This window comes from Bos taurus, chromosome 18 (genome assembly GCF_002263795.3).
Source record: "Bos taurus isolate L1 Dominette 01449 registration number 42190680 breed Hereford chromosome 18, ARS-UCD2.0, whole genome shotgun sequence".
Lineage (NCBI taxonomy): Eukaryota > Metazoa > Chordata > Mammalia > Artiodactyla > Bovidae > Bos > Bos taurus.
In genome coordinates, this window is record NC_037345.1 from 64,374,169 (window position 1) to 64,397,851 (window position 23,683).

Here is a 23,683-nt window from a genome sequence, read left to right on the forward strand (position 1 = left end):
TTAACCTGCAGGAAGTGTGTATCTGTTGTGAATTCTTCTCTGGTGTTTGATAAGATACAACGTGTCAAGGAAGACTTTTCCACATTCAGAACACTCCTGAGGTTTCTATCCAGTATGGATTTTCTGATGCAGGCGGAGGCCTAACTTCCAGCTAAAGAATTTTCCGCATTCCTGACATTGGTAGGTCTTCTCTTCGCTATGAATTCTCTGATGGCTGTGAAGATTGGACTTCTGGAAGAAAGCTTTCCCACATCTGTCACATTCATAGCATTTTTCTCCAGTATGGATTTTTCTGTGTTGAATGAGATTTTTCTGCTGGATGAAGGTATTGCCACATAGCTCACAGGCGTAGGCTCTCTCCTTAGAGTGGATTTTCTCATGGTCAATGGCATTGGATTTCTGGGCAAAAGCCTTTCCACATACCTTGCATTTATAAGGCTTCTCTCCTGTGTGTGTTCTCTGATGTTTGACAAGATCTGACTTGTAGATGAATGCTTTTGCACAGTCGTTGCAGCTGTAGGGTTTTTGTCCAGTGTGAATTTTTTTATGTTGAAGGAGGGTTGAGCCCTGTTTAAATGACTTCCCACATTTATCACATTCATAGGCTCTCTCTTCATTGTGAATTTTCTTATGATTAATGCAGGAGGATTTCCAGGAAAAGCCTTTCCCACATGTTTGACACTCAAAGGGTTTCTCTTCAATGTGAGTTTTCTGGTGTTGGACAAGGCTGGGCTTTTGCTTGTAGACTTTTCCACATTCATCACATTCATAGGATTTTTCTCCTGTATCAGTGTTCTGATGTTCATCAGTCCTACTCTTCTTGCTGAATGCCTGTCTATGTGTATTATGTCCAAAGGATTCCTCAATGGCTTGTGTCCTTAGGGGACTCTGAAGGTATGATTTTGAACTGAGTGACTTTTGATGGGCATTCCACAAAAACTGGTTTTCTTTCAGTTTAGATGGATCATTGCCAATTCTTCTTTTGTATATATTATACGTATTATTTTTTGCATAGCTTTTCTTATCTAAACTATGTTTCAAATGTTTCCCACATGAGTCACCTTCAAGCAGTCTGACCCTCAAAGGAACACTGTCTGTGCTCGGTAGGAGCTTTTCTGTAGGGTTGTCACGTTCAGGATCTTTGTGCTCAGTCAATCTTTCCTGGTTGGCGGATACAGCTTCTGTCTTGAGGTTCTGCTCTATGTCCTGGAATCTCCAACTCTGCTCTTCAATGGCCCAGTCTTTTCCTAAAACAGAATACAAAGAAACGGACTTCCTGGTGGTACCGTGGATAAGAACCCCCCTGCCAATGCAGGGAACTCCTGTTTGATTCCTGGTCCAGGAAGATACCACTTGCAACAGGGCAACTAAACCCGTGGTGTGCACAGCTACTGAAACCCACCTGCTCTAGAGCCCAAGCCCCGCAACAAGGAAAGCCACCGCAACGAGAAGCCCAAGCTCTGCTACTAGGGAGCAGCCCCTGCTGGCTGCAACTACAGAAAAGCCCGTGCAGCTATGAAGACCCAGCACAGCCAAAAATAAATAAATAAATATAATTTTTTTTTAAAGAATACAGAGAAATGCTCTGTGTGAATCTCCCCACTCACATGATTGAAATGAGGCACTGTAAATTCTCTATTGAAGAGATCATTCTGGTTTCAGGTGTAAAGTCTGTGGGAAACTAACTTAATTGAAACTTCATGGAGGAACACTAAAGGAGTAGATATAACCTCAGGTGATACTGATCAAGAGTGATCAAAAACGGGACTTCCTATGACAACTGACCACAACTGAACACCTGCCGACCGCTTACTGAAGGTAACTGTTGTGTAGCCACCGTATCTTTAGTTTCAGATAAATAGAGCTTAAGATCCAGGACAGATTTATACTCAGTTACCTGCTATGTGTGCATTCTGGTTAGTTTTTTCCTAAATAAACATGTGTGTGCTTAGTCGCTCAGTCATGTCTCACTCTTTGCGACCCCATGGACTGTAGCCCACCAGGCTCCTCTGTCCATGGGGATTCTCCAGGCAAGAATACTGGAGTGGGTTCCCATGCCCTTCTCCAGGGCATCTTCCCCACCAGGGATCAAACCAGGGTCTCCTGCTTTGCTGGCAGATTCTTTGCCAGCTGAGCTACCAGGGAGCTTTAAAATAAACTTAGATAATCTAATATTTATGAATTGCTGTGTGCATGTAATTGTATCATGTTCTCTCTCGTATTTTGAGCTGCACTTGGTCTTTGCTGCAGGGCATGGGCTTTTCCAGTGGTGGCACGTGGGCTTCAAAGCCCCGCAACATGTGGGATCTTAGTTCCCTGACCAGGTATAAAACTGCGTGCCCTATATTGGAAGTCAAAGTTTTAACCACTGGACCACCAGGGAAGCCCTGTGTCTTGTTCTTTTTGCGGTTTGCTTTTATTGATTAATTTTTTAAATTGAAGTACAGTTGATTTTCAGTGCTGTGTTAGTTTCAGGTGTACACCAAAGTGATTCTTTTTCAGATTCTGAATATGTCTGAAATATATTCTGAACATATTCAAAATATATCTGAATATATATACAAAAGTAGATACACACATATGTGTGTATTTATATACAATCTGTACATATGAAAGTTAAAGTGTTATTTGTTCAGTTGTGTCCAACTCTTTGCAGCCCCATGGACTATAGCCCGCCAGGCTCCTCTTCTCCAGGCAAGAACACTGGAGTGGGTAGCCATTTCCGTGTCAAGCAGGTCTTCCCAACCCAGGGATCAAACCTGGGTCTTCTGCACTGCAGGCAGATTCTTTACCATCTGAGCCACCAGGGAGGTCCATCTGTATATATATACAGATTTCTTATCTAGATTCTTTTCCCATGTAAGTTAAGCAGCTGAATTTTGGATCCAACGTTTTCAATTCTTTTGCTATGAAGCACATTATTGGGAAAATTCGTGAAATTTGAATGATGTTTATAGACAAATACTGGCATTACTTTCAGTGCTGAGTACCCAATGTCAACCCCTGTACTGTGATCATGCCCTTATAAGAGAAGGCCCTTGTGTTAAAGAAAACACTTGAGTGCAGGGGGCTTCACAGTTGAGTGCACAGGGAGCAGAGGAGAGCCCACAGAGGGGAGAAACAGAGTTTACTCGAAAAGGAAAATTCAGGTGAAAATTAAGGAACATGGCTGTGTGGAGAGAAATACCTGGAGATTCTCTCATTACAAAAAAAAGTCAGTAGCTTCCATGTGATTTTGGTGCACTCAGGCTAAAGGACTTAGTGATTTTTCTAAGAGGTCGGGTGGGGTGGGGGGAATTCCCTGGCCATCCTGTGGTTAGGAATCGGTGCAGAGAGAACGGGTTCATTCCCTGATCGGGGAACTAAGATCCTACAAGGGGCGCACTGCGGCCGAAATAAAAAGGACGACTTCCATCCACGTGACTTGAGCCCTCCCTCTCCTGGTCATGTACCTGCTGGACTGCAGCTCCTCAGCTCTTGCGTTCCCACCATCCACGGCTCCTCACCGTTTTCCAACCTCAAGATCACTTCCGGTTTGGTGGAGTCCTCTCCTCCTGTTCACGGAAAATACAGTTTGAAGTTGAGTGAGTTTTTGTGGGGACATGTGTTTGTGTGTTTCCACGAGTGTGTTTGTGTGAGTACCGTGTGTCTGAGGGTGTTCCTATGTGTTGGAGTGTTTGTGTGTTTGTATGTGTGTTTGTGTGAGTACCGTGTGTGAGGGTGTTCATCTGTGTTGGAGTGTTTGTGTGCTTGTGTGTGTGTTTCTGTGAGTGTGTGTTAGTGCTGTGTGTCTGAGGGTGTTCAAACGTGTTGGAATGTGTGTGTGTGTTGGTGTGAGTGTGGGTGTTGTGTGTTCCCCTTTGGTGGAGGGAACAGGTGGAGAAGATACAGCTAGGAATGCCTGGGGGCTGTCAATCCAAATACAGTTTTCAAATGCTTTTTTTTCAGAGGATGATGTTTTCCCAAAAATCAGGGCCAGAACTGGGGTGGAGCGAGAGGCCCCCGCCCACAAAACTGAAAGAGGCCTTCACCCTCACGGTACTTATACAACCTGAGACGGAGGCTCCTTAACTTTAGCCCACGTGCACCTCACATGCCCTAATCTCTGTCCTGCCACGAACATATCCAAAGCAAATAGCATCTAACAGCCAAAACTGGTAAGCCACTCGGGGGGAGTGCCACAAGGTTCAGGCTTCAGGTTTTGAGTGACGCTCCCCAAGGAGCCACGCTCACCCATGGAGACCAGGTTCCTGTAGTTCTCCAAGGTCACATCCCTGTACAGGTCCCTCTGCTCAGGACTCAGCCGCTGCCACTCCTCCTGTGTGAAGTCCACGGCAACATCCTCAAAGGTCACGCCTCCCTGTAACAAGCTCCTGACCTGCAGAAAAATACCCCCAGATCCAGAGGCCTGGTGAACAGGAATGAGTTTCCACTGAGCCAAGATGGAATTGTGTATGCTATTCACTGAGGGTTATGTGTGCTCAGTGACTAAGTTGTGTCTGACTCTTCGCGACCCCATGGACTGTAGCCTGCCAGGCTCCTTTGTCCATAGGGTTTCCGAGGCAAGAATGCTGGAGTGTTGTGAAGCAATTATCCCTCAATAAAAAAATAGACTAAAAAAGAAAATGCTAGAGTGGGTTGCCATTTCTTTCTCCCCAGGATCTTCCGAACCCAGGGATTGAACCCATGGCTCCTATATTAATAGATGAGTTCTTTACCACTGAGCCACCTGGGAAGCCTCTCTATGACTGCTGTGTCTGGGAGAAAATTAATTGTACCTGAAATATCTTGCCGATGAGCTGTAGCCTCAGGGTTATGTTTCTACAAACCCTATCCAGTGCCATCGATTTTACTTTCTAGACCTCTCTCAGATCTATTTGGTGGTCTCCATTTTCCCCACTGTTCACTGATCCACAGTATCTTTTTTTTTTTAAGATAATTATGATTTATTACATGCTAAGCTCTTTGCAGTTTTCTTGGCTGTGCCACAAGGCATAGAGGATGTTAGTTCACCAATAAGAGGTCGAACCTGTGCCCTCTGCAGTGGAAGCTCAGAGTCTTAACCACTGGGCTACCAGAGAAGTACCTATGATCTTTTTTTTTTTAACCATTTTTAATTTTTTTTAATTGGAGGACAGTTCCTTTAAAATCTTGTCAGTTTCTGCCAAATGTCAACATATACCAGCGATGGGTATACAGCCACAGGTGTCCCCTCCCTCTAGAACCCCCCCTTCCCACCTCTCTAGGTTGTCACAGAGCACAGAGCAAATTCCCACTAGCTATCTGTTTTACATACGGTAAAATCGGTATATATTTCAATGCTACTCTCTCAGTCCATCCCACCCTCTCCTCTCCCTGCTGTGTCCACAAGTCTCTCCTCTATGCTTGCGTCTCTATTTCTGCTCTGCAAATAGGTTCATCAGTACTTCTTTCTGGATTCCATGTATGTGCGTTTATATACAAAATTTGTTCTTCTCTTTCTGACTCACTTCACTCTGTGTAACAGGTTCTAGGCTCACCCACCTCACTGGAACTGACTCAGATAAACCCGTTCCTTTATTTAGAACAAGGCACTAGCATCGTAACTCTAGGAGGAAAAGGGGACGACGGAGGATGAGACGGTTGCATGACATAACTGAGTCAATGAATATGAGTTTGAGCAAATTCCAGGAGACAGTGAAGAACAGGAAGTCTGGCGTGCTGAAGTCCATGGGGTCCCAATGACTGGACATCACTTGATGACTAAACAACAACATCCTTACTCTTTCGCTGCTTCTAAACTGATGCCTTCCAATCTGTTTTTCACAAGGCGTGGAAATTGGATTGTGACAAGCTTTCCTTGGTTTGGGGAAATGGTGAGAAGTGAAAGTGAAAGTTGCTCCGTCATGTCTGATTCTTTGTGACCCCATGGACTGTATCGTCCATGGAATTCTCCAGGCCAGAATACTGGAGTGGGTAGCCTTTCCCTTCTGCAGGGCATCTTCCCAACCCAAGGATCGAACCTAGGTCTTCCGCATTGCAGGAGGATTCTTTACCAGCTGAGCCGCCAGGGAAGCCCAAGAATACTGGAGTGGGTAGTCTATCCCTTCTCCCGGGGATCTTCCCGACCCAGGAATCGAACCGAGGTCTCCAGCATTGCAGGCGGATTCTTTACCAACTGAGCTACTGGGGGAAAGGGCACCCCTCCTTTTGACATGTGAGAAATAAGATATTGTCTCCCAGATCAGTAAGCAAAGGATGTCACAGTCAACAGCGATTAAGGGAAGTTGGTGAGACCTGAGGGAATTCAGGGTGTGACAACAGGATGCTGCCCCAGATAACTGTGGAGGGAGAGGGGATGGAGGAGGGAAGGAGAAACTGCCAGAGAGGTTAGCGGAGGTTAATTCTGAGGAATGGGAATACAGATGACATGTTCGCTTGTTTGAGATGACGATTTGGATTAAAAAAAACTCACCTGGATATTTTTCATTTCCTGTTCCTTTTGAGCCATGGCGGTCTCGGGAAGGAAGAGCTGAGGGAAAACAGAAAAAAGTCATGAAAAACAGGACGTCCGGAGCTGCCCAGTCCTCCTGTACAGGGAGCACTACCTGGACCCTTCAGAAAGCCTTCGCTCGTCCCAGGAGGGACCCTTGTCGGGACAGGGGCCGACCCGCTGGGTGGCATAAACCCATAGAATTCCCTTGACCTCTCACAATTTACATCTCCTTGATCCTGAGGTTCTACTAGTAATCCTTTGCCTTCCAGTAAATAACTCTGGGGGCTTTCCAGGTCACTCAGCGGTAAAGAATCTGCCTACAATGCGGGTCTCGCAGGAGATGCATTTTTGACCCCTGGGTCAGAAGATCCCCTGGAGGAGGGCATGGCAACCCACTCCAATATTCTTGCCTGAATAACCCCCTGAACAAAGGAGCCTCACGTGCACGGAGAGTCAGATACAACAGAGGAGACTTAGTATGGCACAAATAACTACGAGAGTGCAAAAAAAGGATCAAGGACAAGACATCTCACTATCGGCTTATTTTTCGCATCAAACGAGTGGAAGCAACTTACAGGTACTGTAATCAAAGTTTTCTTTCTTTTTTTTAATAATTAAAAATAATAATTTTATTTATTTATCTATTTGTGTCTGTGCTGGGTCTTCCTCGCTGCACGGGCTTTTTCTCTACTTGCAGGGAGCGGGGGCTGCTCTCTAGCTGTGAGCACGCTTCTCATTGTGGAGGCTTCTGGTCTCGTGGAGTCGGGGCTCTAGGGCTCGAGGACTCCAGTAGTTGCGGCTCCCGGGCGCTCGAGCACAGGCTCAGTAGTTGTGGTGCTTAGCTGGAGGGAGGGAGGTGTGGAGCTTAGTTGCTCCTCCTCATGGGAGATCTTCCCGCACCAGGGATCGAACCCATGTCTCCCGCATTGGCGGACGGATTCTTGACCACTAAGCCATCAGGCAAGCCCAGGTGCTACAATCAAAGGTTTCTTAAGGATCTGAAGGTGCAGGCTCTATTGTGTACAAGCAGAGCCGTCAGGTCAGCCACCTGCAGACCCCTCCAGGAATCCGCCTTCATGCCTCTCACCCGTGAGAGTTTTCAAAGGCACGGTTAATTCTGAGTCAGTTCAGCCTGATTTGCAGTGGTCCATAAACTTGCCAGATGGCTCAGGGGTAAAGGACCCGCCCGTCAATGCAGGAGACTTGGGTTCGATCCCTGGGTGGGGAAGATCCTCTGGAGGAGGAAATGGCAAGGACAGCCGCCTTTCTCAGAACCCAGCCTGAGACCCAGAACAGAACAAGAAAAGGTCCTGAGAGGGCGTCTTTCTGGACTTTCTGCCTCATCAGAGAAGGCGGGGTCTCTCTGTTTCCTCCAACTGCTCTGACGTCTTCCAAACCACAGTCTTCCCTCTCATGGGGAAGCAAGGCAGGAAACAGGCCATGTCACCCGCAAGAAGGTCGCTTCACCAGGAGGGCAGAATCCAGGCAGGAGAAGCCTGGGGCGAGCAGTACAGGCCCTTTGCCCTCAGTTCAGTGCAGTGCAGTGCAGTTCGGTTCAGGCGCTCAGTCGTGTCTGACTCTTTGCCACCCTATGGACTGCAGCACGCCAGGCCTCCCTGTCCATCACCAACTCCCAGAGTTTACTCAAAGTCATGTCCGTCGAGTCGGGGATACCATCCAACCATCTCATCCTCTGACGTCTCCTCCTTACGCCTTCAATCTTTCCCAGCATCAGGGTCTTCTCAAAAGAGTCAGCTCTTCACATCAGGTGGCCAACGTATTGGCGTTTCAGCTCCAGCATCAGTCCTTCCAATGAACGTTCAGGACTGATTTCCTTTAGGATGGACTGGTTGGCCTTAGTAGTTTCAATTTCTGAGGACATCTTCTTTTCTCTTTCTAAGAATACCTACTTTTTCTTTTTATTTGATGGTCTTTCTCAAGCTTTTATCAAGTGTAGTAGAAAGGCTTTCATACACATATATATAAATAGTAAGTAAAATATAATATGTCTATTTTAGGAAATGTAGGCATGTTTGCCTAGCTAAAAAATTTAAGACATTTTGATTTCACTTGTTTGACTTAGTATGAATAGAAAGCTAGATTTCTAATTTTAAAAACATAGATACACAACAAGCAAGAAAGGTTTACTGTATAGCACAGGGAATGACAGTCATTACCTTATAATAACAAAGTAATATATGTGTGTGCATATAACTGAAGCACCCTGCTGTGTAAGTCAACTATGCTTCAATAAAATATACACATTAATTTAAAAAATAATAAATAGCTACTTTTCTTTCTTTCTTTTTTTTTTCTGACCCAGGTGGCTTGTGGGATCTTAGTTCCCCAACCCAGGATCCAACCTGTGCCCCCCTGCAGTGGAAACATGGAGTCCTAACCACTGAGCCACCAGGGAAGTCCCTTATTTTCATTTTTTTTAATTGAAGTATAGTTGTACAATATTAATAAGTTACAGGTGTGTAATATGTATGTGCTAAGCTGCTTCAGTGGTGTCCAACTCTTTGCAACCCCATGGACTGTAGCCCGCCAGGCTCCTCTGTCCATGGGATCCTCCAGGCAGGAATTGTGGAGTGGGTAGCTATGCCCTCCTCTGGGGGATCGTCCCATCCAGAGATCAAACCCAAGTCTCTTATGTCTCCTGCGTCGGCACTAGTGCTGCCTGGGAAGCCATCAGATCAGATCAGATCAGCCGCTCAGTCGTGTCCGACTCTTTGCGACCCCATGAATCGCAGCATGCCAGGCCTCCCTGTCCATGACCAACCCCCGGAGTTCACTCAGAGTCACGTCCATCGAGTCAGTGATGCCATCCAGCCATCTCACCCTCTGTCGTCCCCTTCTCCTCTTGCCCCCAACCCCTCCCAGCATCAGAGTCTTTTCCAATGAGTCAACTCTTCACATGAGGTGGCCAAAGTACTGGAGTTTCATCTTTAGCATCATTCCTTCCAAAGAAATCCCAGGGCTGATCTCCTTCAGAATGGACTGGTTGGATCTCCTTGCAGTCCAAGGGACTCTCAAGAGTCTTCTCCAACACCACAGTTCAAAAGCATCAATTCTTTGGCGCTCAGCCTTCTTCACAGTCCAACTCTCACATCCATACATGACCAATGGAAAAACCATAGCCTTGACTAGACGGACCTTTGTTGGCAAAGTAATGTCTCTGCTTTTGAATATGCTATCTAGGTTGGTCATAACTTTCCTTCCAAGGAGTAAGCGTCTTTTAATTTCATGGCTGCAGTCACCATCTGTAGTGATTTTGGAGCCCAGAAAAATAAAGTCTGACACTGTTTCCACTGTTTCCCCATCTATTTCCCATGAAGTGATGGGACCAGATGCCATGATCTTTGTTTTCTGAATGTTGACCTTTAAGCCAACTTTTCCACTCTCCACTTTCAGTTTCATCAAGAGGCTTTTGAGTTCCTCTTCACTTTCTGCCATAAAGGTGGTGTCATCTACATATCTGAGGTTATTGATATTTCTCCCGGCAATCTTGATTCCAACTTGTGTTTCTTCCAGTCCAGCATTTCTCATGATGGACTCTGCATATAAGTTAAATAAACAGGGTGACAATATACAGCCTTGACGAACTCCTTTTCCTATTTGGAACCAGTCTGTTGTTCCATGTCCAGTTCTAACTGTTGCTTCCTGACCTGCATACAGGTTTCTCAAGAGGCAGATGAGGTGGTCTGGTATTCCCATCTTTCAGAAGCCATACTGGTGTACAATATAGTGAGTCATGGTTTTTGAAGGCTATACTCAATTATAGGTATTGTAAAATACGGGCTACATTCTCCATGCTGTCCGGCGTGTCCTGGTAGCTCCTTTCACGCCTGTAGTTCGTCCCTCCTCGTCTTGCCCCTCCCTGCTTCCCTCTCCCCACTGTTAATCACAATGTGTTCTCTGTTTCTGCTTCTTTTTTATCATTCACTAGTTGGTTGTATTTTTTAGGTTCCACATACAAGTGATACTGTACAGTATTTGTCTTGCTTTGTGACGACGTCTTAGTTTCATCTTTCATTCTTCTCTGCATTTTAAAAAGAAAGTGTGACCTGACAGGGAATTTCCCAACTAGGGATTGAACTTGGGTCCATGGCAGTGAAAGGGCAGCATCCTAACCATTGGACCACCAGGGAGTTCCCTCCCGGTTTTTTTTTTTTTTTTTTAATTAATATCTCAAAAGTATGGTTCAAAGGCTTTTTTGTAACTTCACTTTTTCTTACAAGTTACTGATTTATCCATCTTTGCTGAGTTGCTAACAGTGAACATTTTCCTACTTTCACAGATTTTGGAGTCATTTGTTCAACTTCTGCTCAATGGATATTTTTTGATCACAATTAATAATTGCCTTCTGACCTCTTTTTCAGTTTTTCTAACGCTTGTGTTTCCTTATTGCTCACTTTTTAGGTAACTTCGCTCTCGTAAAGGACAATTAGTAGAAATAGTGTATCGGTTATAAGGATTAGAGAAACAAGTAAGAGGGAAAAGATATTTTTTAAGAATACAGTTTCTATACAATTTGTAGTTTCAAAATTAAACATTGACACGTTCCTCTTTTTAAAACAAAAAATGTATAAAATCCCTAGTGTCATGTGTTTTAAAAAATTCTTTCATAGTGGGCAAAAGTCATGCAAGATAATTAAAAAAAAATTTTTTTGCTAAAAGACTGTTCTAAAGTAGCTGTAAATATGTGATTTCAAAATGTATAAAGAAGTAAAACCCTACATTCTCATTCATTCATTTTTTAAACAGAAACGAAAAAGGAGACAAATTCATAATTTGAGGATACAGAGAGTAGATGTTACCTATTCATATAAACAAGGATTTCTCAACCTCAGCACCACTGTCATTTGGACCAGGTGTTTACAGCAGCTTTATTCCTAATTGGAAAACTTGGAAGCAACCGAGATGTCTCTCAATAGGTAAGTGCGTAAATAAACTGATATATCCAGACAACGGCATCTTATTCAGAGCAAAAAAGAAATAAGCTATCATCATAGAAAGACATGTGGAGGAAAACTAAATGCACATTACTAAGTAAAGAAACCAGTGTGAAAGAGCCACGTACTACATGATTCCAGCTATATGACATTCTGGAACAAGGGACATTGTGACGACAAGAATGAGATTAGTTTCGGGACTTCCCTGGTGATCCAGTGATTCGCACTCCCAAAGTTGGGAACCTGGGTTCAATCCCTGGTCAGGGAACTAAGATCCCATTTGCTGCAACTAAGAGTTCTCCTGTGGCTCAATTAAAGATTCAGTGGCAATGAAGACCTGGCTCAGCCAAATAAAGATTAGCTGCCAGGGGCTTGGGGGAAGGGAGAGATAAACAGGCAGAGCAGGAGAGCATGAAGGGTCTTTACGGCAGTGAAAAATACTCTATATGGAACTATGTTAATGGTTTTATGTCATTACATGTGTGTTCAAACCCGAAGCATGTTCAATAACAAGAGTGAACCCTTAAAAATAAGTAACAAGGGAGGAAAAAACCCAAACAAACAAGAGGAAAACCATGGACTTTGTTGATAATGATTGGTTAATAGATGTTGATGGGGGAGGGACTATACATGGATAAGGTAGGAAGCATATGGGAAGTTTCTGTACTTTCCTCTCAATTGTATTATAAAACTAAAACTGCTCTAAAAAAATTAAATCATTGGGAATTCCCTGGTGGTTCAATGGTTAGAACTTCATGCTCCCACTGCAGGAGTACAGGTTTGATGCCTGGTTGGAGAACTGGTGGCTCAGACAGTAAAGCGTCTGCCTGCAGTATGGGAGACCCAGATTCGATCCCTGGGTCGGGAAGATCCCCTGGAGAAGGAAATGTCAACTCACTCCAGTACTCTTGCCTAGAAAATTCCTTGGATGGAGGAGCTTGGTGGGCTACAGTCCATGGGGTCACAAAGAGTTGGACACGACTGAGCGACTTCACTTTCACTTTGGAGGACTAAGATCCCACATGCGCCCTAGCCAAAAAAAAAAACAACCCTGGCAGTTCAGGGGTTAAGACTCCATACTTAGTCTTTTATTAGTGAAGATTAAGTATTACAAGTTACTGATTTATCATTAATTAGTGATTAATGAGTGAAGATTCAGTCTGGTCAGGGAACTAAGATTCCACATGGTGTGCATGGTGGAGCCAGACCGAAAAAAAAAAAAGAAACAAAAGACCCTCTACCCCCCAGAAATTTAAAAACAAAATTATCAAAAACAATGAAACTAGAACACTTTCTAACACCTTACACAAAAATAAACTCAAAATGGATTAAAGATCTAAACGTAAGACCAGAAACTATAAAACTCCTAGAGGAGAACATAGGTAAAACACTCTCCGACATACATCACAGCAGGATCCTCTATGACCCACCTCCCAGAATATTGGAAATAAAAGCAAAAATAAACAAATGGGACCTATTAAACTTAAAAGCTTCTGCACAACAAAGGAAACTATTAGCAAGGTGAAAAGGCAGCCTTCAGAATGGGAGAAAATAATAGCAAATGAAGCAACGGACAAACAACTAATCTCAGAAATATACAAGCAACTCCTACAGCTCAACTCCAGAAAAATAAATGACCCAATCAAAAAATGGGCCAAAGAACTAAATAGACATTTCTCCAAAGAAGACATACAGATGGCTAACAAACACATGAAAAGATGCTCAACATCACTCATTATCAGAGAAATGCAAATCAAAACCACTATGAGGTACCATTTCACGCCAGTCAGAATGGCTGCGATCCAAAAGTCTACAAGCAATAAATGCTGGAGAGGGTGTGGAGAAAAGGGAACCCTCTTACACTGTTGGTGGGAATGCAAACTAGTACAGCCACTATGGAGAACAGTGTGGAGATTCCTTAAAAAACTGGAAATAGAACTGCCTTATGATGCAGCAATCCCACTGCTGGGCATACACACTGAGGGAACCAGCATTGAAAAGACACGTGTACCCCAATGTTCATCACAGCACTGTTTATAATAGCCAGGACATGGAAGCAACCTAGATGCCCATCAGCAGATGAATGGATAAGAAAGCCGTGGTACATATACACAATGGAGTATTACTCAGCCATTAAAAAGAATACATTTGAATCAGTTCTAATATCCTGTATGAAACGAGTCGCCAGTCCAGGTTCGATGCACGGTACTGGATGCTTGGGGCTGGTGCACTGGGACGACCCAGAGGGAGGGGAGGGGAGGGAGGAGGGAGGAGGGTTCAGTATGTGGAACGCGGGTATACCTGTGGCAGATTCATTTCGATATTTGGCAAAACTAATACAATATTGTAAAGTTTAAAAATAAAATAAAAGTTAAAAAAATAAAAAATAAATAAAAATAAAAATCACAAGAGAAAAAAAAAAAAAAAAAACAATCTTGAGGGCTTCGCTGGTGGCTGAGCAGTAAAAAATCTACCTGCCAATGCAGGAGACACAGGTTTGATCCCTGGGTTGGGAGGATCCCCTGGAGGAGGAAATGACAACCCACTGCAGTATTCTTGCCTACAGAATCCCAGGGACAGAGGAGCCTGGCGGGCCCCAGTCCAAGGGGTTGCAAAGAGTCAGACACGACTGAGCGACTAAAAACAAGATGAAGAAAAATAAATAAATAAATAAACAAAAAAGAAGAAAAAACAAGGGGTACTCTTTCTGCCCCCTTCTGATGCCTATGTCAGAAGCTTTCTCTATCTCCTTTATACTTTAATAAAACTTTACTAAAAAAAAAAAAAATAAATAAAATAAAATAAAAACAAGATGAAGGTAATGGATACAGATATGACATTGGCATATAAAACAGAGCTAAACTGAGGGAAGAAAGGAACAGAAGTTCAGCTGCACTTTTGCAAAAAGCCCGTGCCAAGACCGTGGGGCCCAGATGGGCTCCGCTAGAGAACAGACAAGCAAGCTGAGCACAGAAAACAGTCAAGTCAGAACCGAACCACGGGCCATGGTGCTGAGGATTCAAGGCCATCGAAAGTACTGGGGACGTCCTGGGACCACCACTTTCTAACACGAAAATTCAGATCAACGTACAAATGTAAAACGTTTGACTTTCGAGGAAGGGGAAAGAACAGCCTACCTCCAGCGAAATCTGGTGTGAACTCTCTAGGTTAATTCCCAGCACCGGTGGTCGTTTCTTCTCCTTGGGTGGACTGGAAATGAAAAGACGTGTGTATTTAAAAGCTAAATGAACCATCAAATAAATGTAATCAGCCCCACCCCTCTCATCTCAAGATCCTAATCTAGTCAGGAAACTAAGACTATCTGGTCAGAAACAGGAAGCCCCACCTATTCTAATCCTATCAAACACCTTCAGCTACAATTTCCATAAAACCTCAGGAATAAATGTTGTGAAAGGCGGGAGAAGAAGGGGATGACAGAGGATGAGGTGGTTGGATGGCATCACCAACTCAATGGCCTTGGGTATCTCCAGGAGATGGTGAAGGACAGGGAAGGCTGGTGTGCTGCAGTCCATGGGGTCACAAAGAGTCAAACATGACTTAACGACTACACTGTTTATTAAAACAGGCCAGTGTATTTCCAATGGAAATTTTAAAAATCCCATTCAAGTGACATCTTTCATCCTAAATTGAAAAGATAAAGAAAAACATGAATATTTATCCAAATGATTGAAAGCCCCATGAAATACATTAAACAAGAACATTTTACTTATTAGTTTATTCTTTGAGCTCCCCAACAATGGTTTTCAGTGTTTAAAAAAAAAAAAGGTTGAATATTTTTGGATTAAACTATCAGAAACTTCGATATAAAAATGAAAGTTAAAATGCCTTTTTATCTTCATAAATTTGTTTCCGGTTGCAAACATCTAGCAAACCGAAAATGGTTTGCTTTAATCAGCTGACTACACTGATAGGGAATTGGGCTCACAGAGGAAGAAGTCCCTCTGCCTTAAGGGGGTGTGCTCCAATGCCTGCGTGCTCATTCTCGTCTTTTGCGATCCCATGAGTGTAGCCTGCCAGGCTCCTCTGTCCATGGGATTCTGCAGGCAAGAACACTGGCGTGGGTTGTCATTTCCTCCTCCGGGGGATCTTCGACGACTAAAGCTTGAACTTGCCTCTCCTGCCCTGGGCAGGTGGATTCTTCACCACTGAGCCACCTGGGAAGCCCCGTGTGCTCCAACAGGAAGGGCTCTGCAGCCGTCCCGACACTGCCGAGATGAGACCAGCGTGCCAGGCAGGTCCTAGCCTCATCTGGGTCTGGAATTTAAATACTTGTTTCATGATCCCCTGCCTAGACATGGAGACTTTCCAAAACAAAATGGCTAAATGAATTCTGAGAGATTACTGCAGACTCCATGAGGTAGGCTCCAGGAGACTTGGTCTCCTCTCAAACATATCTGAAGATGGATATTTTTTAAAATATGTGTGTGCTCCGTCGTGTCCAACTCTTTGTGGCCCCATGGACTGTAGCCAGCCAGGCTCCTCTGACATTGGGATTTCCCAGGCAAGAATACGGGAGAGGATTGCCACGCCCTCCTCCAGGAGATCTTCCCTATTCTTGGATTGAACCTGCATCTCCTGCGTCTCCTACATTGTCAGGCAGGCTCTTTACCACTAACGCCACCTGGGAAACCATTTTTTAAATGACCTGACTGGAAAGAGGAGGGATGAAAATGCAAAACACAAAGGATTTTCGGTGCAATCATGTTAATAGCAAATGTGCTTCCCTGCTGGGGGATGTGGATAAGAGGGGAAGGCTGTGCGTGGGAGGGGCAGGGGACATATGAGAACTCGATACCTTCCTCTGAATTCTGTTGTGAACCTAAAACCTTTCTATAAAAAAAGTCTTTTGGGAAAATGACCTGATTCTACCAGTCAGCCCCTGGTGGGGGAGGGTGGCCAAATGAAAGGGACTTGGGGGAAATCCCTGGTGGTGCAGTGATTCAGACTCAGTGATTTCACTGTGGGGCTAGTTCAACCCTGGCTGTGGAACCAAGATCCTGCAAGCTGCCTGGCAAGGCCAAAAGCGAGAGTGCCTCCACTGGGTCCAACTCTTTTTAACCCGTGGACTGTGGCTGCCAGGGTCCTCTGTCCGTGGAATTCTCCAGGCAAGAATACTGCAGTGGGTTGCCATTCCCTTCTCCAGGGACTCTTCCCAACCCAGGAATTGAACCCAGGTCTTCTGCATTGCAGGCAGCTTCTTTACCATCTGAACCATCAGGGAAGCCCAAAATTCAGGGGAAAAATGAAAGGAATGTTTTACATCACTCTTTTTTTTCCCCCTAACGGTGGCAAAGGCCGGAATTTCTATGAGAAAGTGGCTTTATTACCCTTCAAAAGTGTTAGGACTCAGATTTATTGTTCGTGTTAATGGAGAGGGTTTCTTAAGATGGTTTTGACTCACAGTCTTGGAGAACGAATTTATGGTCGTGGGTTAAGTGGGGAAAGATGGGAGCTAGAGATAGGGAGTTTAGGATGGACATGCACACACTGCTACATTCAAAATGCATAACCAACAAGGACCTACTGTAGGGCACAGGGATGGGAGGCGAGTTTGGGGGAGAATGGATACGTGCGTATGTATGGCTGAGTCTCTTTGCTCTTCACTTGAAACTATCATGATACTGTTAATTGGCTATACTCCAATACAAAATTTAAAAAAATTTTTTTTAAGATTTTTTTGGAGAAGGAAATGGCAACTCACTCCAGTATTTCTTGCCTGGGAAGTCCCATGGACAAAGGAGCCTGGTAGGTTACAATCCATGAGGTTGCAAAGAGTCAGAGGGGACTGAGCACACGAATGTTGTGCCCTGTCACTATTACACATACGGCTTTGTTGTTTTTTGACAACTTAATTTTTAGTGACCTGTAAGCTGACTATGATGGTGATATATATATGTGTATTTAATCCCTTTCCCAAAGAAAGCGTATTTATTTCCCAACCCGGATCCTCAGATTCCTTGATGAACAGAAACCGATCAGAGGTGAGATGAGAAATTCAGGCAAGGCTTTTCTGGGACTCTCACTGCAGCACAAGGGAGCGAGGACAAGTGACAGGTGCCCTGGCTCCTTCTGGAGGACAGCGGGCTGGTTCCTTAAATGGGGGGAGGGCGGGTGAGGATCCAGAGGTCGTAGGTCACCAGAGGGGTGGGCCGGGTGGTCTGCACGCCCCTGGTGACGCCGTGTGTTGGGATCATATGCAGCACACAGCTTTTGCTCCAGGCATCCCAGAATCAGCAGCTGGTTTGTGGCCTTTTTATATCTCACTGCATAACCGTGTTGAGTGCACATGGATGTTAGATCTTTTGAATCTCTTGCTGGAGGAGGCCTCTGTCTGGTTGCAGGCGCTCCAGTGGCTGGTCCCAGGTCCCAGCCTCTCAGATTCAAAGATAGATGGTGGTAGAGCCCATAGGGGTATTCCAGTCTGGAGTCTCGAAGTCTTATTTGACAATATCACTGTTACTCTCCACAGAGTCACATCAGGAATTTCAGAGTGGTGTAGATGGTCAGAGACTTGATAGAACTGGGTTTATCCCCAGCGCGTAAGAACATCACAAGCTGGTTTACTGACTCTACGGACATTCACCTGAATCTTTCCCTACCTCCAGTCTATTCCCTGGGAAGTTTCCTGGATGTCTAGTGGTTAGAGCCCCTGTTTGGGGAACTGAGAGCCCATAAGCCTCGGTGTGACTGAGATTTTTTTTTTTTAAATGAACATGAGGTTTCAAACGGTAGGTACTGTCCCCAGACTCACAACTAGAATCCAGTGACAAAAGTTTCTTAAATAAATACAATTTGAAGGGGAATTCCCTGGTGGTCCAGGGATTAAGGATCCAGGCTTCCACTGGAGGGGGAACCGAGACCTCACACGCCTCTCAGCGCAGCCCCCCAATTTTTTTTTAATTAAAAAAGTGTTTGATAAGTAATTATAACCTAACGTGTTAGAAATATGATCCAGGAACCTTCCTTCTATTGTAATACCTTACCATATTCTGCTATAGTTTACAGCCCATGGAAGCCTGTTGTTCAGTCGCTAAGTCGTGTCCGATTCTTTGGACCCCGTAGACAGCAGCACCTCAGGCTTCCTTGTCCACTGTTTCCCCAAGTTTGCTCAGATTCGTGTCCACTGAGTCAGTGATGCCATCCAACCAGCTCTTCCTCTGCTGCCCCTTCTCCTCCTGTCCTCAATCTTTCCCAGCATCAGGGGCTTTTCCAATGAGTCAGCTCTTCGCATCAGGTGGCCAAAGTATTGAAGTTTCAGTTTCAGCATCAGTCCTTCCGATGAGTATTCAGGGTTGATTTCCTTTAGGATGGACTGCTTTGATCTCCTTGTATTCCAGGGACTCTCAGGAGTCTTCTCCAGCACCACAGTTCAAAAGCATCAGTGGAAGCTGATGGCTCTCAAATTGATATTCCTCCAGCACTGACCCTCCTCTGAACCGAAGCTGTGTCCTCTGACAATCTTCCCACACTGGGAGAGGCTGGGGATTTAGTGGTTAAACAAGGCACACTCCAGCTCCACTTGTCATAGCCACTGTACCATCAGCAAAAGACTTCCTTACTCCAGACCTCAGTTGCCTCATCAGTAGCAACAGGATGAGAGTGGAGAGGCTGTGGGCATTAGATGATGTAATACATGTAAAGAACTCAGAAGGATGCCCAGCACAGAGTTAATTGTTTGTGTTCATTATTATTAATATCTTTACCTTGAGAGTTGCCATTCCTCAGACAGATTCAGGGGTTTCGAAGTAAAGCATGAGGTCACAAAGAGTCAGAAACGACTGAGCAACTGAACAACAGCCAGCAAACCAGGTGGACGGGGCACCTTACTTTCATCTTAACCCTATCAGATATTATGCTCTAGCTCACAGCCACAGCTTCTCTTGCACTGGCTCTCAACTCTTACTTGCCCTCTTTATTCTCCAAATGGATGCCCTTTTAAGCATAAGTTCAGTTCAGTTCAGTTGCAGCATGCCAGGCTTCCCTGTCCATCGCCAACTCCCAGAATTTACTCAAACTCATGTCCATTGAGTCAGTGATGCCATCCAGCCATTTCAACCTCTGTCGTCCCCTTCTCCTCCTGCCCCCAATCCCTCCCAGCGTCAGAGTCTTTTCCAATGAGTCAACTCTTCGCATGAGGTGGCCAGAGTATTGGAGTTTCAGCTTCAGCATCAATCCTTCCAGTGAATGTTCAGGACTGATTTCCTTCAGAATGGACTGATTGGATCTCCTTGCAGTCCAAGGGACTCTCAAGAGTCTTCTCCAACACCACAGTTCAAAAGCATCCATTCTCGGTGCTCAGCTTTCTTTATAGTCCAACTATCACATCCATACATGACTACTGAAAAACCATAGCCTTGACTAGATGGACTTTTGGTGGCAAAGTAATGTCTCTGCTTTATACTATGCTGTCTAGGTTGGTCATAACTTTTCTTCCAAAGAGCAAGCATCTTTTAATTTCATGGCTTCAATCACCGTCTGCAGTGATTTTGGAGCCCCCCAAAATAAAGTCTGTCCTTGTTTCCACTGTTTCCCCATCTATTTGCCATGAAGTGATAAGACCAGATGCTATGGTCTTAGTTTTCTGAATGTTGAGCTTTAAGCCAACTTTTTCTCTCTTCACTTTCACTTTCATCAAGAGGCCTTTTGTTCCTCTTTGCTTTTCTGCCATAAGGGTGGTGTCATCTGCAAATCTGAGGTTATTGATATTTCTCCCAGCAATCTTGATTCCAGCTTTTGCTTCCTCCAGTCTAGCATTTCTCATGATGTACTCTGCATATAAGTTAAATAAGCAGGGTGACAATATACAGCCTTGACATACTCCTTTCCCGATTTGGAACCAGTCTCTTGTTCCATGTCCAGTTCTAACTGTTGCTTCTTGACCTGCATACAGATTTCTGAGGAGGCAGGTCAGGTGGTCTGGTATTCCTATCTCTTCAAGAATTTTCCACAGGTTTTGTGATCCACACGGTCAAAGGCTTTGGGATAGTCAATAAAGCTGAAGTAGATGTTTTTCTGGAACTAAAGCGGATTATAAATCCTTGAACAGCTCAACGTTTTCCCTTTCAGTTAGATCTCAAATTCCTATAAGGGGCTGCCTTCTTGGCCACCCCTTACTTAGATTAACTTTCTCCCAAACATCAGATCAGACAATCTTTCTTCTGGTACATGATATTTTGTTTCTTTCCTACGTGAGGACTCATTAATAAGTGCTTAAATATTTTTTTTAATTTTTGGTTATACTGGGTCTTCACTGCTGCGCATGGGCTTTCTCTAGTTGAGGCCAGCAAGGGCCACTCTCTGTTGCAGTGTGTGGGCTTCTCACTGTGGGTGCTTCTCTGTTGCAGAGCATGGGCTCTAGGGCGTGCCGGCTTCAGGGACTGCAGCACGCAGGCTCAGCAGATGCAGCTCCTGGACTCCAGAGCAGATCTCAGTAGTTGTGGCTTCCGGGCTTAGTTGCTCTTTGGCATGTGGGATCCTTCTGGACTGGGGATTGAACCCATATCTCCTGCATTGGCAGGTGGATTCCTCACCCCTGAGCCGGCAGGGAAGACCCGTGTTAAGTGCTCTAGTGCAACAGTTTTAAGTTTTTTCTCTTGGGCCATGGATGTATATTCTCTTGAAATATATCCTTATAGTTTCGGTTCTGTTGTGATTACGATATAAATTTCAATTATACTTTCAAGCCTATTAATGCCATCACATACGTAGGTATCAGTGTTTGAAGTGCACATTTATTAAATCAGAAAGACAATGTTACTTTTCTTTTTGGTCACACTTTGTGACATGCAGGATCTTCTTCCCTGACCAGGGGTCAAACCCTCTGCTCCCTGCAGTGAAAGCACATAAGTCAACCACTGGACCACCGGGAATTCCCTGTTCACGTACTGTTGAATGAAGTAGTTATTCACTTCCTGTCACACTCATCATTTCTAGTACCCAGGGGTCCACTGGGACTTGTGGCTACTATACTGTTTTGGGGTGTTTGTGTGTGTGTGTGTGTGACTAGTATGATGTTTTTTGTGTATGTACATATGGCTACTATATCGAACATACGTTTGGGCTCTGGACCCAATTCCAGCCAACCGATGCTGGAGACACCAGTGGGTATCCTACAGTTCAACCCAATTCCGACTCTATCAACTTGGAGATAGTGCCGTATTCCATGGGTTATAGGGGCTCAGTGCTAAGACTCTGCGACCAAACTCAGGTTCAGCTGCTTATTGCTCAAGGACCCAATACTTAGAGACACGTGTTGGGGAAAAGCACAGAAGCTTTATTGGGAAAGCTGACAATCCTGGGAAGAAGCTGGACTCATGTTCCAAAAAACCAAATCCCCATTGCTGATCAGAGGGCAAGAGATTTTAAAGAATTAGATGTCCATCAGCAGATGAATAGATAAGAAAGCTGTGGTACATAGACACAATGGAGTATTACTCAGCCATTAAAAAGAATACATTTGAATCAGTTCTAATGAGGTGGATGGAACTGGAGCCGATTATACAGAGTGAAGTAAGCCAGAAAGAAAAACACCAATACAGTATACTACTACTACTACTAAGTCACTTCCGTCGTGTCCGACTCTGTGCGACCCCATAGACGGCAGCCCACCAGGCTCCCCCATCCCTGGGATTCTCCAGGCGAGAACACTGGAGTGGGTTGCCATTTCCTTCTCCAATGCATGATAAGTGAAAGTGAAAGTGAAGTCGCTCAGTCATGTCCAACCCTCAGCGACCCCATGGACTGCAGCCTTCCAGGCTCCTCCGTCCATGGGATTTTCCAGGCAAGAGTACTGGAGTGGGGTGCCATTGCCTTCTCTGGTATACTAACGCATATATATGGAATTTAGAAAGATGGTAACGATAACCCTGTATGCGAGACAGCAAAAGAGACACAGATGTATAGAACAGTCTTTTGGACTCTGTGGGAGAGGGGGGGGGATGATTTGGGAGAATGGCATTGAAACATGTATAATATCATATAAGAAACGAATTGCAAGTCCAGGTTCGATGCTCGATACAGGATTCTCAGGGCTGGTGCACTGGGATGACCCAGAGGGATGGTATGGGGAGGGAGGTGGGAAGGGGGTTCAGGATTGGGAACACGTGTACACCCGCGGCGGATTCATGTTGATGTATGGCAAAACCAAGAGACTATTGTAAGTAATTAGCCTCTAATTAAAATAAATACATTTAAATTAAAAAATAATAATAAAAAAAGAATTTCAAGAATGCACAGGTGGAGAGGGGTGGCTGCATGCAGAGGAGTACAGTCATCTCTGACAGTCATCTTGAAATTTTTCATGGGTGGTCTGACCAGTGTCATCTTGGTTGTTTTAAGTACAGTTAATCTTCAGTTCGAGGGTTAATTTGTTCCTATTTCCTTGAGATGAACTCTCAGAATTGTGTCAGATGGAGTAGCTTATGTTGTGGCTACAGTCTGGTCATGATGTAGTCAACTTCTTCCAACTGATGGGGGCTCCAGTATTAAAGGATACGGCTCAGAAAATGGTCTATAGCCCTGGCGTGCTAAGTCGCTTCAGTCCTGTTGGACTCTTTTTGACCTCATGAACGATAGCCTGGAGGTTCCTCTGTCCAAGGGATTCTCCAGGCAAGAATATTGGAGTGGGTTGCCCTTCCCCAGGGATCAAACCCTCATCTCTTAAGACTCCTGCATTCACAGGCAGTTTCTTCACCACTACTGCCTCCTGGGAAGCCCGAGATAACCCTTGTGAAGGAACTGAAGCTCCTTGACTTTAATGGCTGAAGTATTTCATCTTTTCTTTCAAATTTAAACTTTTTACTTTGTATTGGAGTATAGCCAATTAACGTAGTGGTGGTTTCAGGTGACCAGTGAAGGGACTTAGCCATATATACACCTGTGTCCATTCTTCTCCAAATCCCAGTCCCGTCTAGGCTGCCACAGAACACTGAGCAGAGTTTCCTGTGCTTACAGTAGGTCCTTGTTATCCATTTTAAATACAGCAGCGTGTACATGACCTTCCCATGTACAAACCTTCATCTTGTTTGACTGTTTTCCTTTGTTGCTGCATTTTTCTCTTGTCTCTGATTAAATCTATTCTTTGACTATAAATGCCTCCAACCAATCTCAAGTTCACATGGTTACCTGTACTTCTGACCAATAGGCTGTAAATCGGAGGTTCCCAGGAACCCTTCTCCTTGGGTCTGATTAATTTGCTACAGTGGCTCACAGAACTCAGGAAAGTCACTAGATT

General features: G+C 44.6%; 1 protein-coding gene across 1 annotated transcript; it reads right to left on the minus strand.

The window, feature by feature from the left end:
• On the minus strand, positions 1-7,553 carry ZIM3 (zinc finger imprinted 3). Its single transcript, XM_059877342.1, is given in 5 exon segments — positions 1-1,247; positions 3,507-3,554; positions 4,234-4,378; positions 6,455-6,511; positions 7,500-7,553. Coding segments are annotated over 5 exon segments (1,551 nt in total).
• Positions 7,554-23,683: the final 16,130 nt, after the last annotated feature.